The sequence below is a fragment of the Mixophyes fleayi genome, chromosome 7 (assembly GCF_038048845.1).
Source record: "Mixophyes fleayi isolate aMixFle1 chromosome 7, aMixFle1.hap1, whole genome shotgun sequence".
Lineage (NCBI taxonomy): Eukaryota > Metazoa > Chordata > Amphibia > Anura > Limnodynastidae > Mixophyes > Mixophyes fleayi.
The window spans coordinates 91,660,466-91,682,193 of NC_134408.1; the positions used below are offsets into that span (position 1 = coordinate 91,660,466).

General features: G+C 38.6%; 2 protein-coding genes across 2 annotated transcripts in view; one reads left to right on the forward strand and one right to left on the reverse strand.

Annotated features, from left to right (window-relative positions):
- NME9 (NME/NM23 family member 9) overlaps window positions 1-20,361 on the forward strand; it is a 40,795-nt gene extending 20,434 nt beyond the window's left edge. Inside the window, exons 6-16 of the mRNA XM_075178589.1 lie at window positions 874-949; window positions 3,612-3,694; window positions 3,850-3,942; window positions 4,791-4,942; window positions 6,170-6,366; window positions 6,608-6,752; window positions 6,892-6,999; window positions 7,596-7,747; window positions 12,796-12,940; window positions 14,973-15,205; window positions 19,647-20,361. Of these exons, the coding sequence (XP_075034690.1) occupies window positions 874-949; window positions 3,612-3,694; window positions 3,850-3,942; window positions 4,791-4,942; window positions 6,170-6,366; window positions 6,608-6,752; window positions 6,892-6,999; window positions 7,596-7,747; window positions 12,796-12,940; window positions 14,973-15,205; window positions 19,647-19,744 (1,482 nt within the window). The 3' untranslated portion in view covers window positions 19,745-20,361. The remainder of the gene's footprint in view (window positions 1-873; window positions 950-3,611; window positions 3,695-3,849; window positions 3,943-4,790; window positions 4,943-6,169; window positions 6,367-6,607; window positions 6,753-6,891; window positions 7,000-7,595; window positions 7,748-12,795; window positions 12,941-14,972; window positions 15,206-19,646) is intronic.
- Window positions 1-21,728, reverse strand: part of VPS8 (VPS8 subunit of CORVET complex) — a 361,642-nt gene that overhangs the window by 255,036 nt on the left and 84,878 nt on the right. The gene's annotated exons all lie outside the window — the stretch shown is intronic.

The window sequence follows — 21,728 nt, forward strand, 5'->3', positions numbered from 1 at the left end:
ATTACCATAGGTAAAAATTTGGGTAGCCTAGATGAGCCAAGCGGTTCTTATCTGCTGTCAAGTTCTATGTTTCTATGTAATATACAGAACTGTGCCCCCACCTCAAGTGTGTGTGTATATTTAACACAGACAATCCCCCTAGAAGAAAATAACTAACAATAAGTCTTATTAAATGGTTCAAGAAGGATATGTAGGTATAGTACATACATAATGCACACAGCAAGAAAGTAGACACAAGTTCTAAAAGGTGCATGCACCACTCTATGTCACTGAGAGAAAAATGTGATTATTCTGTGTGTGTTAAAATTCGTGACCAATCTGATCTAGAACTAACTGTAAATAACCATTGAAATGGATAAAAATACAGTTGCCTTATTAATATTGACTGACCATGCAATAATTAAAGAAGATCTGAATATAGTGAGGTTATAATTACACCTGTCCTTCATTAATTACCAGTCTATGCTACAACCAGAGATCCAGGATGCAATGCTAATACACTGGAGGAGAAGCTCACAGGGCTGGGACCTCTTCAAGTTCCTACATTTGTAGATCAGACTTTACACTAATGCACAAACGTGCGTGGTAAATCAAAGTGACCCGTTGTGATTGCCAGTGAACTGCAATTGATGATTAGTAACAGTCAGAAGACAAATTTTCACTTTTATGGCATATTAGACTATTATTATTATTATTATTATTATTATTACTATTTTTATTAGTTCAGAATTCAAGTCTTACATTTCTGACAGCTGTTAGTGTAGCTTTTTTCAGTGAAACATTTAGTAAATTGACTGAATATCTGGCAGATTGTGGAAATACATTATGAGCTACCTGAATAATACTGTACTTTTAATTAAATTGCTATCTTAGATAAAAGATGAGGCACTTCTGGAGGAAGAAGAGGAGACATCCCCTCTCCCAGCTCAGACTGATGATGATGATTTGGGTGAGTGAAATAAGTGGATCTTTTACCATCACCTAGATATATGAATCTGTATAGCATGTAAATAAATATCCCATATGTACATTATCTATGGATGGAGAGTAAAATAAATAGCTTTTGTGAGGTTGTATTTGCTGTCAATAAATGGGAATGTCTTCTTGTATTTTGCATATGCATTCCAAAAAGTATTCCCTTAAACATTTAAGTCTTAGGCAAACACTGTGATAATTGGGGTAGGATGTCTGTTTCCATTCAGGGAGAAGGGTTTCCAAATGTAAGCAGTGTAATAGGATATGTATATTAAATGGGACCTATTATGAGAAGACACAGGATTGTAATGGGCAGCATACCACTCTTTTTATGAAAAGTACCATATGTCCTTTCTGATGCATACATATGTGTAATATACATACAAGTACATAAATACCAAATGCATGCAACAATTAATTCTGTCCTTGTACAGTGTACAACCTGCATTGTGCAATATATGATTTGAATGGAAAGGTGTGTGAGTCATAAATGGCACTGTGGTTTTTAACATTTTTGCATCTTTTGGGCATATTTGCATGGGGAGACTTCACGCTGCTGTTATTCCCCTTATAAGCTTCTGTACCATTCCTCCATTACACGCACGTCAGTCAGTCAGTCTCACGCACTTCAGTCACTCAGTCAATCTTTTACATACATTTTACTACTGCTTTCTTTCTTCTCCCCCCTGATCACCTTCGTAGTATTCCTGCACCTTTCAACCACTCATTTGCTAGTCCATTCTCTCCCCTTCCTCTCTCTACTCCTTTAGTCTTTCACCAGGTCTCCTTACTCCTGTTCAATACCAATTCTTCCTTAATGATACTGCTTTCAATGCTGCTCTCTCCAATGGGGGCCTCTCCTTCACCCACTCTGTCAGACCTGATGACTGCCCAGGTGGTGGGGTGGGCATCCTATCCGCCAGTCATCTCCCTCCCTTTCCTTCTCCTCCTTTAAAGTTAACTCTGTCCGTCTCTTCTACCCCATCCATTAACGTGTCTCAGTCATCTATCTTGGCACTCCAAATTATGCCGATTCCTTAAAAAAATGCACACATACCACTTAACGCCTCTGGAGGAAATCTCATTCCTAGGCGTATTTATTTACTTTAAATTCATCCTCACATCCGACAATTCCGTCCTCTCCCTCACTAAACAATCATTCATCAAGTCTCTCATCTCTTAACAGTCCTCCAATCCCCGCTGCCTTTTCCTCACTTTCAACACACTCCTTTTCCCCTCCTCCCCTCCCTTCCTCCCTTACTGCCACTGACTTCTCATTTTTCAAAATAAAAAGGAGGCAATCAGACACAAAATCTCCTCCAACCATAACTCTTCTGCAACCCCTGTAACTCCACCTTTCTTTTCCTCCAGCCACCATCTCTTGTGCTTCCCCCCCCACACACCCGTAGGAGTCCCACAGGGTTATGTCATTGGCCCACTGCTTTTTTCTCTGTACACCTCCTCCCTGAGTGAACTCATCAGTTCCTTTGACCTCCAGTGCCACCTCTATGCAGACCACATTCCACTCTCCCCTTCCCTCATGGATATTCTTAAGTTTTTCAAACTTTACATAGCCAAAACTGAACTCATTGTCTTCCCTCCATCAAGAGTCTCCTCCCCTCTCAACCTCTCTATCACTGTTGACAACACCACTATCTCCTCTGCTTCCCAACTTTGCTGCCTGGTTGTCATTCTTGACTTCTCCCTCTCCTTCACCCCTCACATTCAATCTCTTCTCCGATCCTGTCATTTCCAGCTCCGCAACATCGCCCGTATCAGACCGACCCTTTCTCTCCCAAGATGCCACCAAAATTCTTATCCACTCACTGATCATTTCTTGTCTCGACCACAACCACCTTCTACTTACTAACCTCTGCCGCTCCCATCTTGTTCCTCCTCAATCTACTCTTAATACTGCAGCTAGACTTATCTTCCTATCTCGCCACTCCACATCTGTCTCCCCACTCTGCGAAACCTTACGCTGGCTCCCCTTCCCTTACAGAATCCTCTTCAAGCTCCTCACCCTCACATACAAGGCACTCTCCAAATCTACTGTTCCCTACATCTCCAACCTCATCTCCATAAAAACTCCCTCCTGCCCGTCCTGATCGGCCAGTGAACGTCGCCTTTCCTCCCCTCTGGTAAATACATTTCACTCCCTTATCCAAAATTTCTCCCGTGGTGCCCCCCACCCGTGGAATGATTTCTCTTGCTCTATCAGACTATCCCCTAGCCTGTATAGCTTCAAATGAACATTGAAAAGCCACCTGTTTAGAAAAGCCAACCAGTCCTTCACTTATCCATTTCACCATGTAGTATACCTCACCCTCTTTCATCCTCCATCTCCATCCAAGGTATCTTGCCCTCAAATAGCCTTAAATTGGCTCTCCCCCATGTGTCAACCGTTTGTCTGCCTCTTTCCCTTTAGATTGTAAACTGTGGTGAGCAGGACCTTCTTTCCTCCTTTTCTGCTAATGATGGCAAGCAGCTGAGATGTGTCCGAATCCGCACACTATGTAGAATGTGTCTCTCCTTTAGATGCAATTTACACCTGCATTTTGGATGGAAATTGTGTACCGTCTACATATAATTTTATTGTCTCTTACTCATGTCATCTTTTTACTGTCCTGTTATAGTTCCATCAGGAAAATCTTATACAGTAGCCATCATCAAACCTGATGTTGTTGCTCATGGCAAGGCAGATGAAATAATTATGAAGGTGAGGACTACAAATACTGGATATATATGTGTGTATATCTACATCTACATCTATATCCATATCCATAACTATATATATATATATATATATATATTGCCAGTGATCATCTGTACATTGAATGAAAAAAGATCATGTGACTGTTTGGCTCGTTATAGATACAAGAGGCTGGGTTTGAAATCTTGGCCAATGAAGAGAAGATTATGACAGAGTCTGAAGCTAGAGACTTGTATCAGCACAGAGCAGGAGAGGTGAGTACTCTTTACAATAAGAATTAAAGGGGCTGATGCTGAGCGGAACTTACGTCAGTTTGAGTAGTGTCATATTAGAAAATAAAAGTAAATGCAGTCCTTTAAAAATGTGAGGAAATTTGATCTGCAATACCAATAAAACTGATTCATGTTGTTGTGTAACAAATATGTTCTTTTCTCTGTATGGAATATCCACCAAACCGCATCAATAATTTGGTGTGTGTCAGCAGTTTCTAAAAAGAGGCCATTGCATATCTTGTAGTGGCCCATACATGCAAATAATGGCCATAGCCCTTTCACAAATTTGCATTTCCACAAGCAATGAAAGAAGTTTGAAGGTATCATTTAATGTATAGGGCCTCTGGAAGAGCATGTGTTTTTTATAAGTGGACTGGGACGTAATCAGTGGTCGAAGTGGATATTTTGAAGTGGTGTTTTGGAAAATGTACTTGAATGGCTGGGGGCCACCATAGTCACTGAAGCTTTAGGGAATTTAATAGGTTTAAATTAATTTTAGATGGGGCTTTTAAGACTATTCAATAAAATACAAATACATAGTGATGCACAGCTATCTACTTTGTGCCCTACCCCCATCAACAGACACACTAAAGTAGTGAATGTCTAATATATTAGCACCTCAATATATTTGTATGACAAGCATGAATTACCAGTTTTTCTGTGAGAAATTCATAAGAGTTTAATGAGCACTGACAAACACTTAAATTGATGTATTGCATATTATACATTAACTCCTAATGTATATGCATGTTTTTTAGAGTTTAACATTTACTTTTGACAGCTTAACAGACGACACACCAGTATAATATAGCTGTTATCTATTTCACCAGGAAAAGTTTGAGGAACTAATACAGTTCATGTCCAGTGGCCCATGCCATGTCCTCATCATTTCTAACACGGCAGACGAGGATGTGATCCCTGCGTGGAGGGAGTTCATTGGCCCAACTGATGTGGAAATTGCCAAGAAGGAAAAACCTGAAAGGTGAGTGAATAGAAGCAGGTGTCTGGTAGACCTAGTTCCAAAGTTCTTAAATTAGTCATTGGATGAAGACTGTGGAGGCAGCCATTTTGTTAACTAAACCAATCTTTTCAACGCAGCTTATTAGTTCACTAGGGACTAGTGACATCACTGAGGCTTTTTTTTAGCCCACATATAACTATCTCCACTGTGTATAGATGACAAGCCGACTTTAACATAGAAGTCTGGAAGCACAATATGTGTTGGGTTAGTTCAGGTCGCCATAACCCTCTTTCTGCAAACTGATTAATAAGCAAGTTATTAAATAAATTATTTGTTTGTAGAAGTCCTCAGATTACCTTTCTCTATAATTAACGATAATATATTTCAATTTTGTACAGTGTCATTAAAAAACATTCATTATTAATTAAAATGTAAACCATTTATTGCAATGGTGCCTTACAGACATAATCTAGGTCCCAGATGGAAAAGGTTAAAAATATCTTATATAGTGTGGGAATAAAATGAACAACAGACATGGACCAAACAATATTCAGCTACACTGGTTATCATAATTTTTACATATATTATATCTTGCTCATATATATTTTATAGTTTACCTCTATAGTACAGAAAGGGCACTACTTATTCCAAAACATTCCAATAAAGCTATCAGTTTAGAGATAGAAACCTACTTATCGTAGATTGATTTTTTTTTCCGAAGACATACCGCATGGGATAATTATCTCTGGGACCATTTGTTAAATTCTATTTCAAGTGTAACCGATGAAGATAACTCAAGATAAAGTGAATTGATTTGGGAAATTTTGGAATAACTAATGCTCTGCTGGTATGTAATAGTCACACCATTTGCTTTTACAGATAATTATTATTGTACAGCGCTTCTCAATATACCATGTCGTCTTATAATTCTAGCTTCGCATACCACTAGGTCTAAGCTTTGCACAAGATGCATTAAGATGTGTTCATTTTATGATAAGTCATCCTCTGTGACACCACCCTCACTATAACTCCAGTTGTCACCTGTATTTTCAATTATTCTGTAAAGAAGTACATCTTAAAATCTTGTTTCTTCCTAATAAAGTTAGTTGTAATTATGTTTTGTGTAGCTCTGTAATATTATATATCTGTATATCTATCATTCACAATGTATATTGTGAACTTATTCTACTTTGTACTATCAATTATTTTAAATAAATTAATTTATTAAAATAAACTTGTTTCTCACAGCTTGCGAGCGCAGTATGGCACAGAAGTCCTATATAACGCAGTACATGGGAGCAGTGACCGGGAACAAGCTAGCAGAGAACTGGCCTTCTTCTTCCCCAACTATAAACTTCAGCAACAATTCACAGAGGAATCAACCTCAAGAAACCCCGAGCGGACCTTAGCATTGATAAGACCAGAGGTTCTGAAGGATAGGAAGGGTACAAAAATAGAATATTTATTTATTAAGCATTTAAATATAAATTGTTTCATACCTTTGAGAATGCTTGAACACCAATAGTAGTAAACGCTAGATTAACACACTCTTGCTGCTTTCACAAATAGTGTTTGAAAGATGCTCACTGTAACAGCTGCCTTTTTATTAGAGATGGTGTCAGGGCAACGTGGCTGAGTTTGTACATTGTACCTAATTTCAGATGCTTTGCTTAATATATATTTCAGATGAAGTTTTGCAAAGTATTCGGGACGCAGGTTTCTCTATAGCAATGCAGAAGGAGATAATGTTGACTACACATCAGGTTCGTGAGTTCTACAAGGAGCATGTCAATGAAGATTACTACCCAGCCCTTGAGCAGCAAATGATCAGGTGAAATGCTATTTTACTTCCCTTAATAAATGCCAATCTTTTTTTTCTTTTTCCTTTTTTTCTTACTCCACATGCTTGTTGAAAGGAATATAACTTTAATTAATGTAAAATGTGCTATGTTGACATTTTATTCTTTCAGTGGCCCTGTTCTCGCCCTAGCACTTGTAAAGGAAAATGCAGTAAGACACTGGAGGGATTTGTTAGGACCTGCCAATATTACCCAAGCATTGAATGAAAAACCTGAAAGGTTTGTAAAAGATTTGGATGTTTGATATCATTTCACAAAAAGGCCATGATAGACTTGTAAACTTTTAGCATTTTATCTTATTTATATTTTTACTTGGGATTTATTTAGATATATTAAATTATTTGAGTTATGGACCTAGAATGTGATATTTCTATAAAACTAAAAATATTTATATATTGTTTAGATTTTTACACTTTAACGTGCTGTGTGTTCTGACTTTTTCCACCCATCATAAAAACAATGTTTTATTTCATTCGTAAGCAAGGATGTCACCATATGTCTAGGAAAGGATTTTCTGCATCTAGTGATATTAACACTATTGATTCTGCATCCAATAATACGTCATATCATCTTCAGTGCAGAAATTATCTATCTATACACTGCAATATATAATGTTATATCATGTGAGAGGACAGTATTTTCACAGGGAAATCTCTGCACTCCACCTTTGCCTTTAACCAATATGTTACTGTAGTCTATAAATTCACACATTTGTCATGTATATGTATATATATAACAGCTAATTGCAGGGCATTGTAATCTCTCTCTGGCTTGCCCTTGGACTAATGTTGTTGTATTTATGTGTCTGCTCTTAGCTTGCGGGCTCAGTTTACTCCACAAGAGAGTGCAATTAATCAAATCCATGGAAGTTCATCCACAGATGAAGCAGAAAAGGAAATTCAATTTTTCTTTCCAGTGGAGCACACCTTAGCAGCTATTAAACCAGATGCATTGGAAGAACACAAAGGTGAGCAGTAATGAGGATCAAACAAAAATGTATGATGGTAGAAATATTTCAAGATGATTCTGCTGTGCTTACGCCATTTCCACAATGTAGGGTAAGATTAGTTAGATTAGATTGAAGGGGGTTGTCTTTACCTGTTTAGAGGGGGATTATGAGCATTTTTCGCCAAACCAGAAAATGTCAAAACTCTGTAATTTAGTCAGATGCTTTTTGCACCTTCCAGAGGATGAAAAGTATTAATGGAGGAGAAGGTGTAGGATGCACTTTAAAATTATCTCTTAATCTTTCTGCCAAGCACATTTCCAGTTAAAACCACAATCCCACAAAAGTAGGCGGTGTACAGTAGAGTCAGTTTTTTAGGGCTGCACAAGGCAGGAAATAGGCACATTTTTGTAAATAGTAAAGCTGGGTGTCTGCATGTTTTATAGTTTCTGTGTGAATATTCTATTTGACCTGTAGAATCACTCTGGGGTGCAATATAGGCTATAACCTATTTTAAAATTTCTAGCCATTGTCAATGGGCATAATGGATTTGAAAAAATGTATGACTTATCTAAAAGTTTACCAAGACAGATACGGACGTTTACGGGTGACCCCTTATATTGTTTTTCACTTTAAAAGTACAAAACACACTACCTGTATTTTATGTTTAGGGACAACAAAGTCTGTTTATCTATTACACTTTGAATATTTGAGAGCACAACATTTTTTTTAAATAAATTATGTTCCAGTAGAACATTTATTACTAATAATATTGATAATGTAACTCCATTTAAAAAGCACAAATGTATTATTTAGTACTGTACAGTAAGGAACTTATTGTACAGACAGATCACATAGAATTATATAATGCACTCAACATTTTTTGAGGGCCAGAGATTGTACTCATTTGTGGAAGCTGCAATAAAATGTTAAATTGTCTATAAATTTTAAATACGTAGAATATAGTACTGGGAAAGGGGGACTTCTAAAAACCAAGCCTATGTGATACGTCAATTCTTTAGGAACAAAAAGACAGAACGTTATTAAATTGGATTCAAGATGAAAAAAATTTACAATGCATATTGAACAAAAATAGTTCTAACTAAATGATATGCATAATATGAATGTAAAACATTTCCTAAAACAAAGCAGAACTAAACTCATGCACTCTTTCATGTAATCTGGTGCCTGGGGGTAAAACTAAGGCTAAGTTTGAGAGAATTTTATTCCCTCCCCCCCCTAAATAAAAAAACTGTCAGTTTTCCTAAGAATTACACTATTGTTAAAAGCCTTTCTTTTCTTGTTCCCAAAATGCCCTTCAGTGACATGCTAATCTGTTTTATATCCAAGTTATTGCCCTACTGTTGAAGAAATGTTTTTAGTGATCTAGTAGTATGATCGTAAAATATTCCTAAATTCCCTTCCATATATATATATATATGTGTGTATATATATATATATATATATATATATATATATATATATATATATATAAATATATATATATATTTATTTATATATATATATATATATGCACGCACACACTATGATTATATTATATTGTTTCCTTATTGGGCCTTTTATGTCATTGACACATGCTATTTTGTTTTTCAGTGGTTACAAAGGTATACAAAAGATCTTCAAACATGTATTGGCATGGCGTCCTGCGCCGCACCCAGTATCCTCTGTCGGTGCTTCGCCAAGCACTGGCGGGCCGACATCTTGGATTCGGGTCTACGCATGCACAGACCTTTTTATAATTTTCCCTATTCAGTCTTTGGCTGATTACTTGGCACTCTCCCTCATCATCTAAACTATTTAAGGCACCTGTTTTAGAAAAATAGTGCCCGATTTTCAGCTCCTGTAGCGTTCTAAAATGCTGGATTATTTTGCTCTCCTGAATCTAGCACTACTTGCTTCTCAGCTAATCCTGGTATCATGTATCCATTCCTATTCAGTACGACCTGGTATTTTGTGCCATTTTCTTCTCAACTTAACTTGGAACCCTGCTATCCTGTATCCATTCCTATTCTGGTCACTCGTTGTTGGCTAGAACACCTTCTCCTGTCAGTCTCGACTGGTACCCATCTGGAGGACAGCGATCTGCAGGGTGAAGCAGCGAAAGCCAAACCATCTTACGGGGTCCCTGGCAGAACCCTTCATCTCATTAGACTCTGTGACTCTGTAGTGGGTGGAGTCAAACCAGGCAGACTGCAAAAAGAGTCTAACCATCCCTGTGAAATCTGTGACAGTAAAATCTGGTCACCATGGACTCTACAGGACACCCACTGCCCAAGGAAATGGGGTTCCTGTAGAGACCCATTTCCTTGGAAATGCATCTTGTCGGTCCTGTGAGTAGACCGAAAAGATGCTATTCAAGTTAAGTTGCTGCAGTGCCTTCAAGGCCTGTCTACCCGGCTAGCTGCACTCCATAATATTCTGGGTAATCCTCCTCCTCTGGCTGTACCCGAACCTCCTGCTGCTGTGGTTGTTTCCACACCTTCTTCCACTTTGCGTCTTTCTGCTCCCGACAAGCACGACTGATTAAAAAACAAAAGCTTGGCAGGTTTTGGGTCTACATGTTTCAGCCAATTTGAACTGCTTCCTCACAATTTCCCTACTGAAAGGGCAAAGGTCGCATTTATTGTTTCTCTGCTCTTGGGCCAAGCTCTAGCCTGGGCCTCTTTCCTATGGAAATGAAGTGACCAATTGCTCTAAGACTGTGCCTTTTTCATTGCTTCCTTTTGCAGAATTTTTGATGAATGCGGTCCTTCCCAGTCTGCCTCCTCCAGCTTCGACAAGGTTCACGCTGCGTGGGTTAATACGTAATCCAATTCCACACTTTAGTAGAAGGTAGTTCAGAAGAAAATGAGGCTTTGGTGGCAGCCTTTTGGCAGGGGTTGTCGGAAAAAATATCAAGAATGTATGTTCAGTGTAAGTTGATTTCTCTGTGTAACCGGGAGAAAGAGCCCTTGAGAAAGAACCAACTTGCTCGGCAGTTTCTAAGCTAGCACCATGGTTCCACATACTAGTTGCTCTTGACAAATCTATGCAGCTTCATCAATATCGACTCTCTCCTAAGGAATAGGAGAGGAGGTTAAATAAAAATCTATCTTTATTGTGCTGACTGGTCAATTCTTTGCGGCTTGTTTCAAGCATTCAGGAAACATCAGATCCTAACCTGTTAGGGAGAGTTCAGGTTAGGTTCTTCCAAGCACTCTCCTACTTCTCACAGTCAAAACATCTATTCCATCTCTGTTTTCCTCCATTGCCCCTCTGGGTTGCAGACAATCTCTGCTTTCATTGATTCCAGAGCTGCAGGGAACATCATCTCCTCCAATCTGGTGAACCAGTGGTCTCTTACTGTGGTTTTACTACCATTGACAGCAGTCACATTTCCAGTGGTACTATCCGTCATCATACTTCTCCTTTAACTCTTCGAGTGGGAGCCTTACACCAGAACCAGAGTCTTTCCTTGCATTACTTCATACTACTAGTTCTGTTATCTTGGGCCTTCCCTGGCTTCAATACCAGCCTCCTTATCTATATTAGTTGTCTTTCCAGTTATTTGCATGGAGTCATGCTTGTATATCTCGCTGCCTACATGAAGTCAGTCCTCTTCTACAGATCCTGGTATCCAGCACTACTTGCTTCTCAGCTAAACCTTTTATTCTGGTATCCTGTATTCATTTCTATGAATACAGAATACTTGCTTCTCAGCTAATCCTGGTAATTGCTATTATGTACCCGTACTTTTCTGGTCAGTGCTTGTCGACTAGAACATCTTCTCCTGTCAGTCTTGCCTGGTACCCATCCGGAGGACCGCGACCTGTGGGATGAAGGGAAGCCCAATCCTCCTTGCGGAGGGGAGTCCCTGGCAAAAACCTTCATCTCATTAGAGTCCGCACCTGCATGGTGGGTGGAGTCAAATCAGGCAGACTGCAATGAGTCTAACCATCTCTGAGTTCCGTGACTGCTGTAGTGATGTTTCTCTTTCGCCATCCAACGTTTGCTGCACCACTCTGCAAATCCCTACACTGGCATTATTAACTCTCACTGTCAAAACTCTCAGCAACTGCTCCTCTTCATATATTTTTCATCTCATTACAAAATACACTCTCTTTTGCCCTCTTGGATCTACTTCTGATCTGGGTCTTGCATCCTCTCTGATAACCTGCTCCAAACTTATGGAACTTCCTGTACAATTTGACCAGACTCTCCCAGCCAGTCTTTTAAGCACGCGCTCAAAACCCACCTCCCTCTGCATGTTCTACAAGCAACAGTCATATTCCCACTAGGTCCTAGGGCATTGTTCTCCCTATTTAGACTGTAAACTCTCATGAGCAGGACCCTCTCTAAGTTCTTTCTCACAAATGCACCTCCTTTATCAACCCCACTATTTTATGTGTAATTTGTATTTTGTATGACTGTCTGTGGCACCTTCCAAGTAAGAGATAATGATGATATTTCTGCACCAGCATCCTGGGATGTGCTGTGTCTGTCCTATGGGCCTCAAAAAATGACTTTGTGGGCCTAATGCAGCCCAGGACCATGGGTTCTACAGTTATGATGTATCGAATCAGAAGGTATTATTATTATTATTATTATTATTATTATTATTATCCTTTATTTGTTAGGCGCCACAAGGTTTCCGCAGAGCCGTACACAGTACAAACAGTAGACTAAACAGGGTAAAACAGTACAAAACAATAAACAAAAAAGGTAGAAATGAACCTGTGAAAACAAGCATAAAATATAGGAGTAACTGAAACACTTATATCATGTGAAAGAGAATTGACAGTAGAAGCTGCTGCAGATGGAAAAATATCAGGCAGAAGACAGGTCAGCATGGCACAATACCAAAACTTATTCCAAAGCTACTTATTACAGTATTATAAATAGTTGTAAATTGGCACATCTTGTTTCCTTCTTTTGTTATTTATACTAATCAAATGTCTCATAAATCGCTATTATCCAGGAGTATTAAACAAAGCCTTCTGAAAGGCTCATGCTTAGATAACGTTTTTGTGTGGCATTAAAATTTAATTGTGCTCAAACTATATTTACAGTCGAAATCATGGAAATGATTCAAGCTTCTGGTTTTAACATCTCTCAAATAAAGGAGACTAACTTGAGCCAAGAGATGGCTGAGGAATTTTACAAAGAACACAAGGGGAAGCCATTTTATGAACAGCTTGTCAACTATATGTGCAGGTGGGTTAGTCGGACTCAAGTGACTATGGCCTGTGTTTGTGAGACTTTGGTTGGTGCCTACACAGTGAGACAATATTTTTTAGTTAGTAGTTAGTTTTCTTTCTAACTGCTTTTATTTAGCTTGATTTTACTCTATATGGTTATATTAGCTCTTGTTTCCCATTTGTGGTTACATCACACTTTTTAATCACAGTAATTTACCTGTTGCCCTCCAATTTCTTAATCAGCTATTATTTACAGTTTACATATGTGTATGGTTTTATTGTATAATAAATAGTTTTTTTCATGTTTGACATCTGTGTTGGTGTCCTAATTGACTTTAGAGCCTGAGACACTCTCAGCGCTGTACTTTTTTTTTCTTTTATATTATGGGCTCTGTTTAACAAAAATCAGCAATAGAATTGATTTTCTATCGCCCCATGTTGCAGCAATAGAAAATCTCTATCACCATGGCCTACACTGGAAGCCCGTTCTTGGTCTTCCAGTGGCAGATTATTTTTTAATTGTTTTATTTTTAAAAACAGAATAAAAATTAACAATTTTAAAATAACTTTTAATTGAAAAAAATGCTTTATTTAACTAAAGCTTTTTTTCCTCTTTTTAACAATTTTAAAATAATTCTGAGATGGCAATTACAATCAGTGGATTGAGGCAGTACAGGTACTGCCATGATCCTTCTTAAATAGGCTTTCACAGGAGGTGGCCAGCAAAGGCAATCACCGGCGATTAGGTTTTCTTGGCCTTTGTCCTTGGTAAATAGGGTGAAACCCAATCTCCAGTGAAAAAAAAACGTTTTCTAACACAGTGTGACTACTGAGGCCCTGATTCTTCTTGAGATGTAAGTCTTTTTGCGTGTCGTATCTTGTGTGAAATAACTCTGCACATGCGTCAGAACGAGACTTATGCCAATGTACACAATTACATGCAACTCATGTCCGAAAGTGACACTTATGGCTGCCTACGACTTGAAGTGTGTAAGGGGTGAGGGAAGGGGTGGATGAACATAGGCATTGTACAGTAAGAGCGTGCCGAGGGCGTGCCAATGCTACGAGTCCTGGTACGCTTTTTTAGCCATATCATTTGCACCATCTCCAGGGCAGATGCAAGTGCCGACTAATAGTGATGACTGTCATAGCATATTCTTTGTATTAAAAACTACACGTATATGTGCCAGTATATAGGACATAACATACGCATGAAAGGAAGATAGACTATAGAAATTCATTGTATGTACGGTACACATTAAGAACATCCTGATTTATGTATTTAAAAAAAATGGAAAAAAAATTCTACAAATATATTTATAAATGTTTATAATATAAAGAGTTGTTCATTTGTTTTATAATAAACAGTGTATATATTTTTGCGTACGTTCTGATGTGCCTTTATATGCACATATGCATGTGCGTATCCTGCACTCTGTTTTATCTATCTCTATACGGCAAGTAACGTTAACCAGAGGGGTGTGGTACACTTTCACGAATGTGAAAACACAGATATCGAAGAATCCTACAAAAAAAAAAAAAACAGAGGACTTTGACACCGACAGGGATGTAATCAAGATTTTCCTGCAAAGCGACATCTGACGTTTCCAAAGGCAGCGCCATACTGACAGCTACTGAAACCAAAGACACGTCTAGCCGGCACTTCACTTACACATCAATGAACAGAGCGACCTAGAGAAATTAGAATTTAAAGTGGCAATGTCCGGACCCCGCAAACAAACACTTAAATATGAAGGGTTTTTTTGTAGGATTCTTCGGTGTCAGTGTTTTCAGATGCGTGAAAACGACTACCACCGAACCAGGGCATACTTACACCGTATATTGAGATCTGCTTATATTTGAATACGATCAAGTTCTGTGCTCGTTTTTCTTTTTTCTTTTTTCTTCTTTTAAAACTCTTTATTTTTTGAGGAAACTGGAGAATGCAAGTACAGTACCATGCTCATTTTATTAAACGCAAGTTGTGTGTTTGTTTTGTCTGAAGATGAAACAGGCCCTGAATGTTTTTCTGTTTCATTTTCTTCCAGGGGTCCTTGTTTAATGATGATCCTTAGCAAAGAAAATGCAGTGCAGGAGTGGAGATCTCTGATGGGCCCCACAGATCCCACTGAAGCTCAGAAAAGTTCTCCTAGTTCCCTGAGGAGCTTATTTGCAAAGAATGTACTGGAGAATGCAGTCCATGGCTCCTCTAATGCAGATCATGCTGCAGAAAAGATAAAGTTCCTTTTTGGTGAAATTGACCTGGAGAGCACAATTGATGGTAAGGTCAACATATTATCATAATTGTGAGGTCCCATTCACCTCAGGTTTATAGACAATACAATAAAAACTCTAATAACTATTATACAATACACATGCAAAGTATATTGATAAAATGAAAACCAAATTACCGCTCTTGCTGGTTAGACTGTACATTGTACATTTTATGTAGGGAACTGATAGTAGTGAGATAAGGCATATTAATGTGGCATAGTATTACATACCAAACCATGGATAGAAAGTGACAGGTCCCTGGGGATGTTGCATAGCTTGAACCTAAACAGTTTTCCTCTACAATTAAAATAAAATACATCCGCTTACGTTTTAAATCAGAAAAGATGGTTTCAGATACAGTATGATCTTTATGCAGATGACACACAGTTTTAAATCTTAAATGTTGTATGGGCTATGTAATTTCTGGTCTAGAATTTAATAAATATTAGAAGGGTCATTCCATGTCAGTTCAACCAGGGTTGCCCACCACCCATCTCGGATTTCTACGAAAAATTTTTAGTTAAGAGAGGATGTCAAAACAACTATTTCTGCCAAATATCTTGACTGTTTGACAATTAGTTGATTAAATATTGATTTTTCAATTTATTAAATAGTTTTCTAATCGCGGCTTCTTTATCCAGTTTAATTGAAGTATTACAGGTGTTTATTATGGAATGGACACAAAATGTGGGCCCTTAAGGTAACTCTTCCTCCCGAATTCAAAAATCCAAACCAAATTACTTTATCTGTCTCATGTTTTGCATTACATTTTTCGAATAACATTAAAAACACTTGATTCAATTGACATTAGGGATCCCATTTTTTGGGGGGTGTTTAAAAAAGGTATAAATTACTACCACAAAAAAAAAAATCAGCCGGGTACTCCGTTTCATAGTGGAGAAAAAAAATTATGAAGTGGATGCTCGATTACTGCTGTATAGCATACATTATTTACACATTGTTAAAAACCATACCAAAAAAGTGAACTAAACTGAGGCAATGGGATAATCCTCCCATACAGGAAATGAAACAAACAGAAACTGATGGGAAGAGGATTCTTTTTAGAGAGACCAAAACTGAAACTTTCCAGAGAAAGAGAGAGGGAGACACAGAAAGAGTCAATCATGGCAGCTGCTCATTTGGTAGTCTTTTAAATACAGACTGCCATATTACTATTTACTCAAAAACCATTGGATTACATAGCTGGGACCACTTTACATTTCACATTAGGGATCCCATTGTTTGGGGGTATTTAAAAAAAGGTATATATTACTACCACACAAAAAAATCAGCAGGATACTCTGTTTCATAGTGGAGAAAAAAAATAATGAAGTTGATGTTCGATTACTGTTGTACCGCATACATAATTAACACAAGAAACCATTTAAAACCTTTAACGTAACTTAAGCCCTTAACTGAAGTTGAGTCAACAATCATTATTTTTCCCTTGTTTGGAACTTGTAACGGTCTGTAATTTTCCTTAAAGTGTCAGCAGAAAGTTTATACTGCCTTCCAGTACTTCCTTAGATAGGTTTCAGTTTTGGTCTCTCTAAAGGGAATCCCCTTCCAATCAGTTTCTGTTTGTTTCATTTCCCTGTATGGGAGTTTTGTCTCAGTTTAGTTCACTTTTTTGGTATGGTTTTTAACAATGTGTAAATTATGTATGCTGTACAGCAGTAATCGAGCATCCACTTCATTATTTTTTTTCTACACTATGAAACAGAGTACCCAGCTAATTTTTTTTGTGGTAGTAATTTATACCTTTTTTAAACAGCCCCAAAAAATGGGATCCCTAATGTCAATTGAATCTAGTGTTTTTAATGATATTCGAAAAACGTGCGTTTTTGCCGTAAAGCAAAACATGAGGCAGATAAAGTAATTTGGTTTGAATTTTTGTATTAAGAAAGGAGAGTTACTTAGGGGTCCAAATTTTGTGTAGATTCCTTAATAAACACCCGTAATACTTCAATTAAACTGGATAAAGAAGCCGCGATTAGTAAATTATTTAATATATTGAAAAATCAATATTTAATCAACTACCGTATTTTCCCATGTATAAGGCGCTCCCATGTATAAGACGCACCTTAATATTGGCCCCGATATTTGAAAAAAATATAAAACATATTACAGTAGCTGTCAAAAAAGGCAGGGAGAGAGTAATGGCTGACTGCTCTGATTGTGATCAGAGCAGCCGGGCAGCACACTCTCCCTGCAATCGCCCCCCCGCTGCCACTGTGCCTCTGTCCCCCTCCTCCTGGATCCCCGCTGCCACTCTGCCTGTCCCCCGCCTGCTGGATCCCCTCCTGCTGCCACTGTAACGCTGTCCCACTCCCCCTCGATCCTCCCTTCCCCCTGCATCCCCACTACCCCTGTATAAGACGCACCCAGGTTTTAGACCCAAAATTTTGGGGAAAAAGGTGCGTCTTATACATGGGGAAATACGGTAATTGTCAGACATTCGAGATATTTGGCAGAAATAGTTGTTTTGACATCCTCTTGTAACTAAAAACTTTTCGTAGAAATCTGAGATGGGTGGTGGACATTTCATGTTTTTTTGGGTGATCTGATGTGGAATGACCCAGAAGGGATAATTCAGAGCTAGATTTGGAAATATAGAGCATACAGATACAAATCATTTAGCTCTATGCCCTGCCCATTAATTAACCAACCTGTAACAAACCAGAGATGTTAGGATTCTTCGTGTTAATCTAAATTGGCGCTGGCCAACCAGGAGTGCAGAGTCTTACTATTTCCTAAGTCTTCACCAAGAAACATCGCAAGGCAGGATGGGCTTAGCTGCCGAGAACTTGCAGGTTGAGGTCCTCTGACCTGCCACTAGATATAACCCTGCGGTATAATTCAGGAAAAAATTGTGAACTCAACAATCCGGGAACTGATAAACAGGCTGTCAGCGAGGTACAAAATCAGGGGGCAAATGGGAGAGTCAACGAAGCTGGGAACTTGTACAGAGGCCGTCTTTCTGACTGGGCACGATGGGCAGGTGCCCGGGGACCCCAGGCAGGACTCTCAATGAAAATAAAAATCCTGTAAAAAAAAATAAAAAATAAAAAAACGTACCTTTTGCGGTCACCTGACCGTTCAGGTCAGGTTAGGTGGCGATCCGGCTCCCTCCCTGGTCCCCTCTTCCATACTGCGCTCGCAGTGAATGTCGGGCGTGATGACATCATCACACCCGACATTCACTGCGAGTGCAGAATGGAGGACGCTGAGTGAGCACATGTAAAAAAAAATGAGATAGATATATATATATATATATATATATATATGTGTATGTGTGTGTAAAATCACTTATTTCTTTTGCACACATATATATATCTATATCTATATATATATATATATATATATAGGTCCCCAGTGCACTGCTTTGCCTGGGGGCCCATAATGTTGTTAAGATGGCCCTGCAGAGGCAGTCAATGAAGTATAAGGCAGGGGGCAGATGGGAGAGACAACGCAGCCGGGAACTGGTATACAGACTGTCAGCAGAATTTAGGGCACAGAGTCAGAGCAGGGCACCAGGTGGAGCACACAGGATCCAGGAGTCAGACAAGCTAGGTAACTTGTTGCTCTGACACTGCTAAATTGTCAGAGCAAGTTTAAATAGTAAAAGGGATTTGAATTCCCCGCCTCTCGGCTGCAGTCAAGTGATGCTAACACATGCAAGTGTCGGCTGGTACGCTGGTACAGGGAACAGGTAAGATTGTGACACAACCACACTTTTTTATCCATTAAAAGTACCCTTGGCCACATTAGGGGGCAAATCACACAAGCATTTTATAGCAGTTACAAAATTGCCAGAACAAACTTGGAATTAATAATGAACATTAATCCAACTGTATTATTCCCTAGAATTTAAACTTGGAAAAACACATACACATGTAAATTAACACATATTATTTACTCACTAGTCTGGGATTTGGTGGCTGTAAGAATCAATCATGTTTTCCTATTCTGGGTCTGTATTACAGAAGGGATAGTGATTGGGCATCTGACAAGGTATAGAAAGTGAAGAGGTCTGTCTTAGAGAGGTGGTGCTGGGGTATATAGGCTATAGGTTGCCAGGTGTTTTTTTCAGAGTGGAGTAACCATGCAGAGCTGACACTTGTACACCAACTTGAGTAAAATAGTTTTTTACAGAGCACATCTAGCCATTATCTCAATGATTGTTACTAAAGTGACTTGAGCACAGTGGTCCTCCCCTCCCTTTCAGTTAATGACTAGATCCACCCAGGCAACAAATCGTCCATCAGAATCCATCTTGCCAGCAGAAGTTACAGCTTAGCAGAATGCACAGTTGTAACAGTGTCAGTCAACCTTCAACAACAGAAAAGGCACTATGGCAATATACGTGAAGCTTTCACTTTAAACAAAAAAACAACTTATGTATAAATGCTTTTAAAATACTTTAATTTCTACATTTCCCTTCACAGGAACTCTTACTAACACAACTACCGACAATGTAGCAGATGACATGCAAAGTAAGGAGAATAAGGAAAGTACAGCTCCTGCTGATGGTAATTTGGGTTAATTAGGCTCTAAACCGACATTCAATACAACGGCTTAAACCTCTACAGCAGGCAATGATTCTTATCTGTTGTCCACATTGGGACAAACAAATGATCACTTTATTGGTTTTCAAACAACAAAATGGGGAGCAGAAATCAAATAAACAGAACAACAATGAGGGATGGCTACAAAAAAGAGAAGGATTATCATGGAGAAGGAGATAACTGTACATACCATGAATTTATAAAAAATGGCTCAAAATTACATATAAGAGAATGGTACATAAACAGACAAAATAGTGGTATGAGTGGATGGACTCTAAACAACTTTACATCTATACTCTTTTCTTAGGTTTGCAAGTCAGGGGTACAAAATTAAACTCACAGTTGGACACCATCATCAAACCATCATCCCTAGTGGCTCTGATACACTTGGCCTCTTTGTGGACCCATGGTCACCTTCCCCTCCTCCCTTCCCTCTGTTTCCCATCTTTTCATCCCTTGGTTGCTATAAAACCTTTAATGTAGAACGTTGTTCTAAGATCTCTCATATACTTAATGTGGTAGTTTTGTTTGTGAATCGTCCTCCATACCACTTATTAACCAACTTTTATGTAAAGAATTTTGACCTTATGGTTGTATGTCCTTTTTATATTTAATAAAAAAATATTATGAAAAAAAACCTGTCAAAATAATTACATTTGTAAAACATGTATATACAGTATATACATGTTATATAATAAAGTGGAAGGGCAGGATATGCTATATTGTTCTAATGAGGATTGTAGTTAAACCATGGGCCCCAAAATTTATGAAACTTTGCCACCTTTATGTAGATAAGTGCTGTGATTGAATAAGACTATAATCCCATCAAATTTGTAAAAGTGTCTAATTGCTCACACTTCCCCCATATAATACAGAGCATGCTAGTGACCGCCACATAATGCAGAGAGCAGCCTGGTGGCCAACATACAACACAGAGAACATCCTAACATCTGCCGTACAATATAGAAAGCACTTTAGTGACCGCCATATAATGCAGAGAGCATCCCAGTGCCCAACATACAACACAGAGAACATCCTAGCATTTGCCGCACAATACAGAAGGAGATGGTTCCAGGGGAGAGACCATATAATTCATGTAAGGGAATTGGTGGATTACTTTTCAGAATTTTTACAAGAAAGATGAAATTAACCTTGAAAATCTTTTGTTAGAGATAAAAATCAGTTTGTGGTAAACTACATGCAAAAGTGCTCTTTACTTTTATTTTCTATAAATGTACTTCGTTGTATGAACATATGAAAATGCCAGGCTCAAACCGACTACTTGATGTGACCAAGGGGTAAATGTATGAACATGCGGGTTCTTCAACACCCGCGTGTTCAGCGATTAAATTTCAAGCGGCGCTGCATTGTAAAGGGAAACTTCCCTTTACAATGCAGCACCACTTGAAATTTAATCGCCGAACACGCGGGTGTTGAAGAACCCGCATGTTCATACATTTACCCCCAAGTGTTTGCCAGTGGGACCAAATACAATATTTTTTATTTTACAAGAAAATCCATAGAAAGATAATTTATTGCCCTCTGAAATCATAAAAAAAATTCCCAAGATTACTGTGAAAGTTACTGCGCAGTGCAAAATCAGCTTCAGTCCCACAGTGCACCTCGATTTATGGAAGTGCTCCTTGATTTTCCCTGAGATGCATAGGGTAACAGAACAAGATGGCATTGTTTTGCAGGTGCAGAAATTTACACAAGCAGTGGCTGGTTGGAGTGAAGGCGTTCCTAGCAGAGTATGGAGCAGGTGCACTGATGTGCCCCATTGCGCAGAGCAGTTATAGAAATTTGATTTAATTTTCTAGAGAGATTATTATAATAAGATAAAGGGGTGGACAGGACCCATTTATAGGTGCATTTTCTGCTGTGCGTAGAGATGCGCAGCCATTCCAACACTACAAAAGGACTTCAGTTCTGCATCAGCTCAGAACTAATGGTCTACAGGTC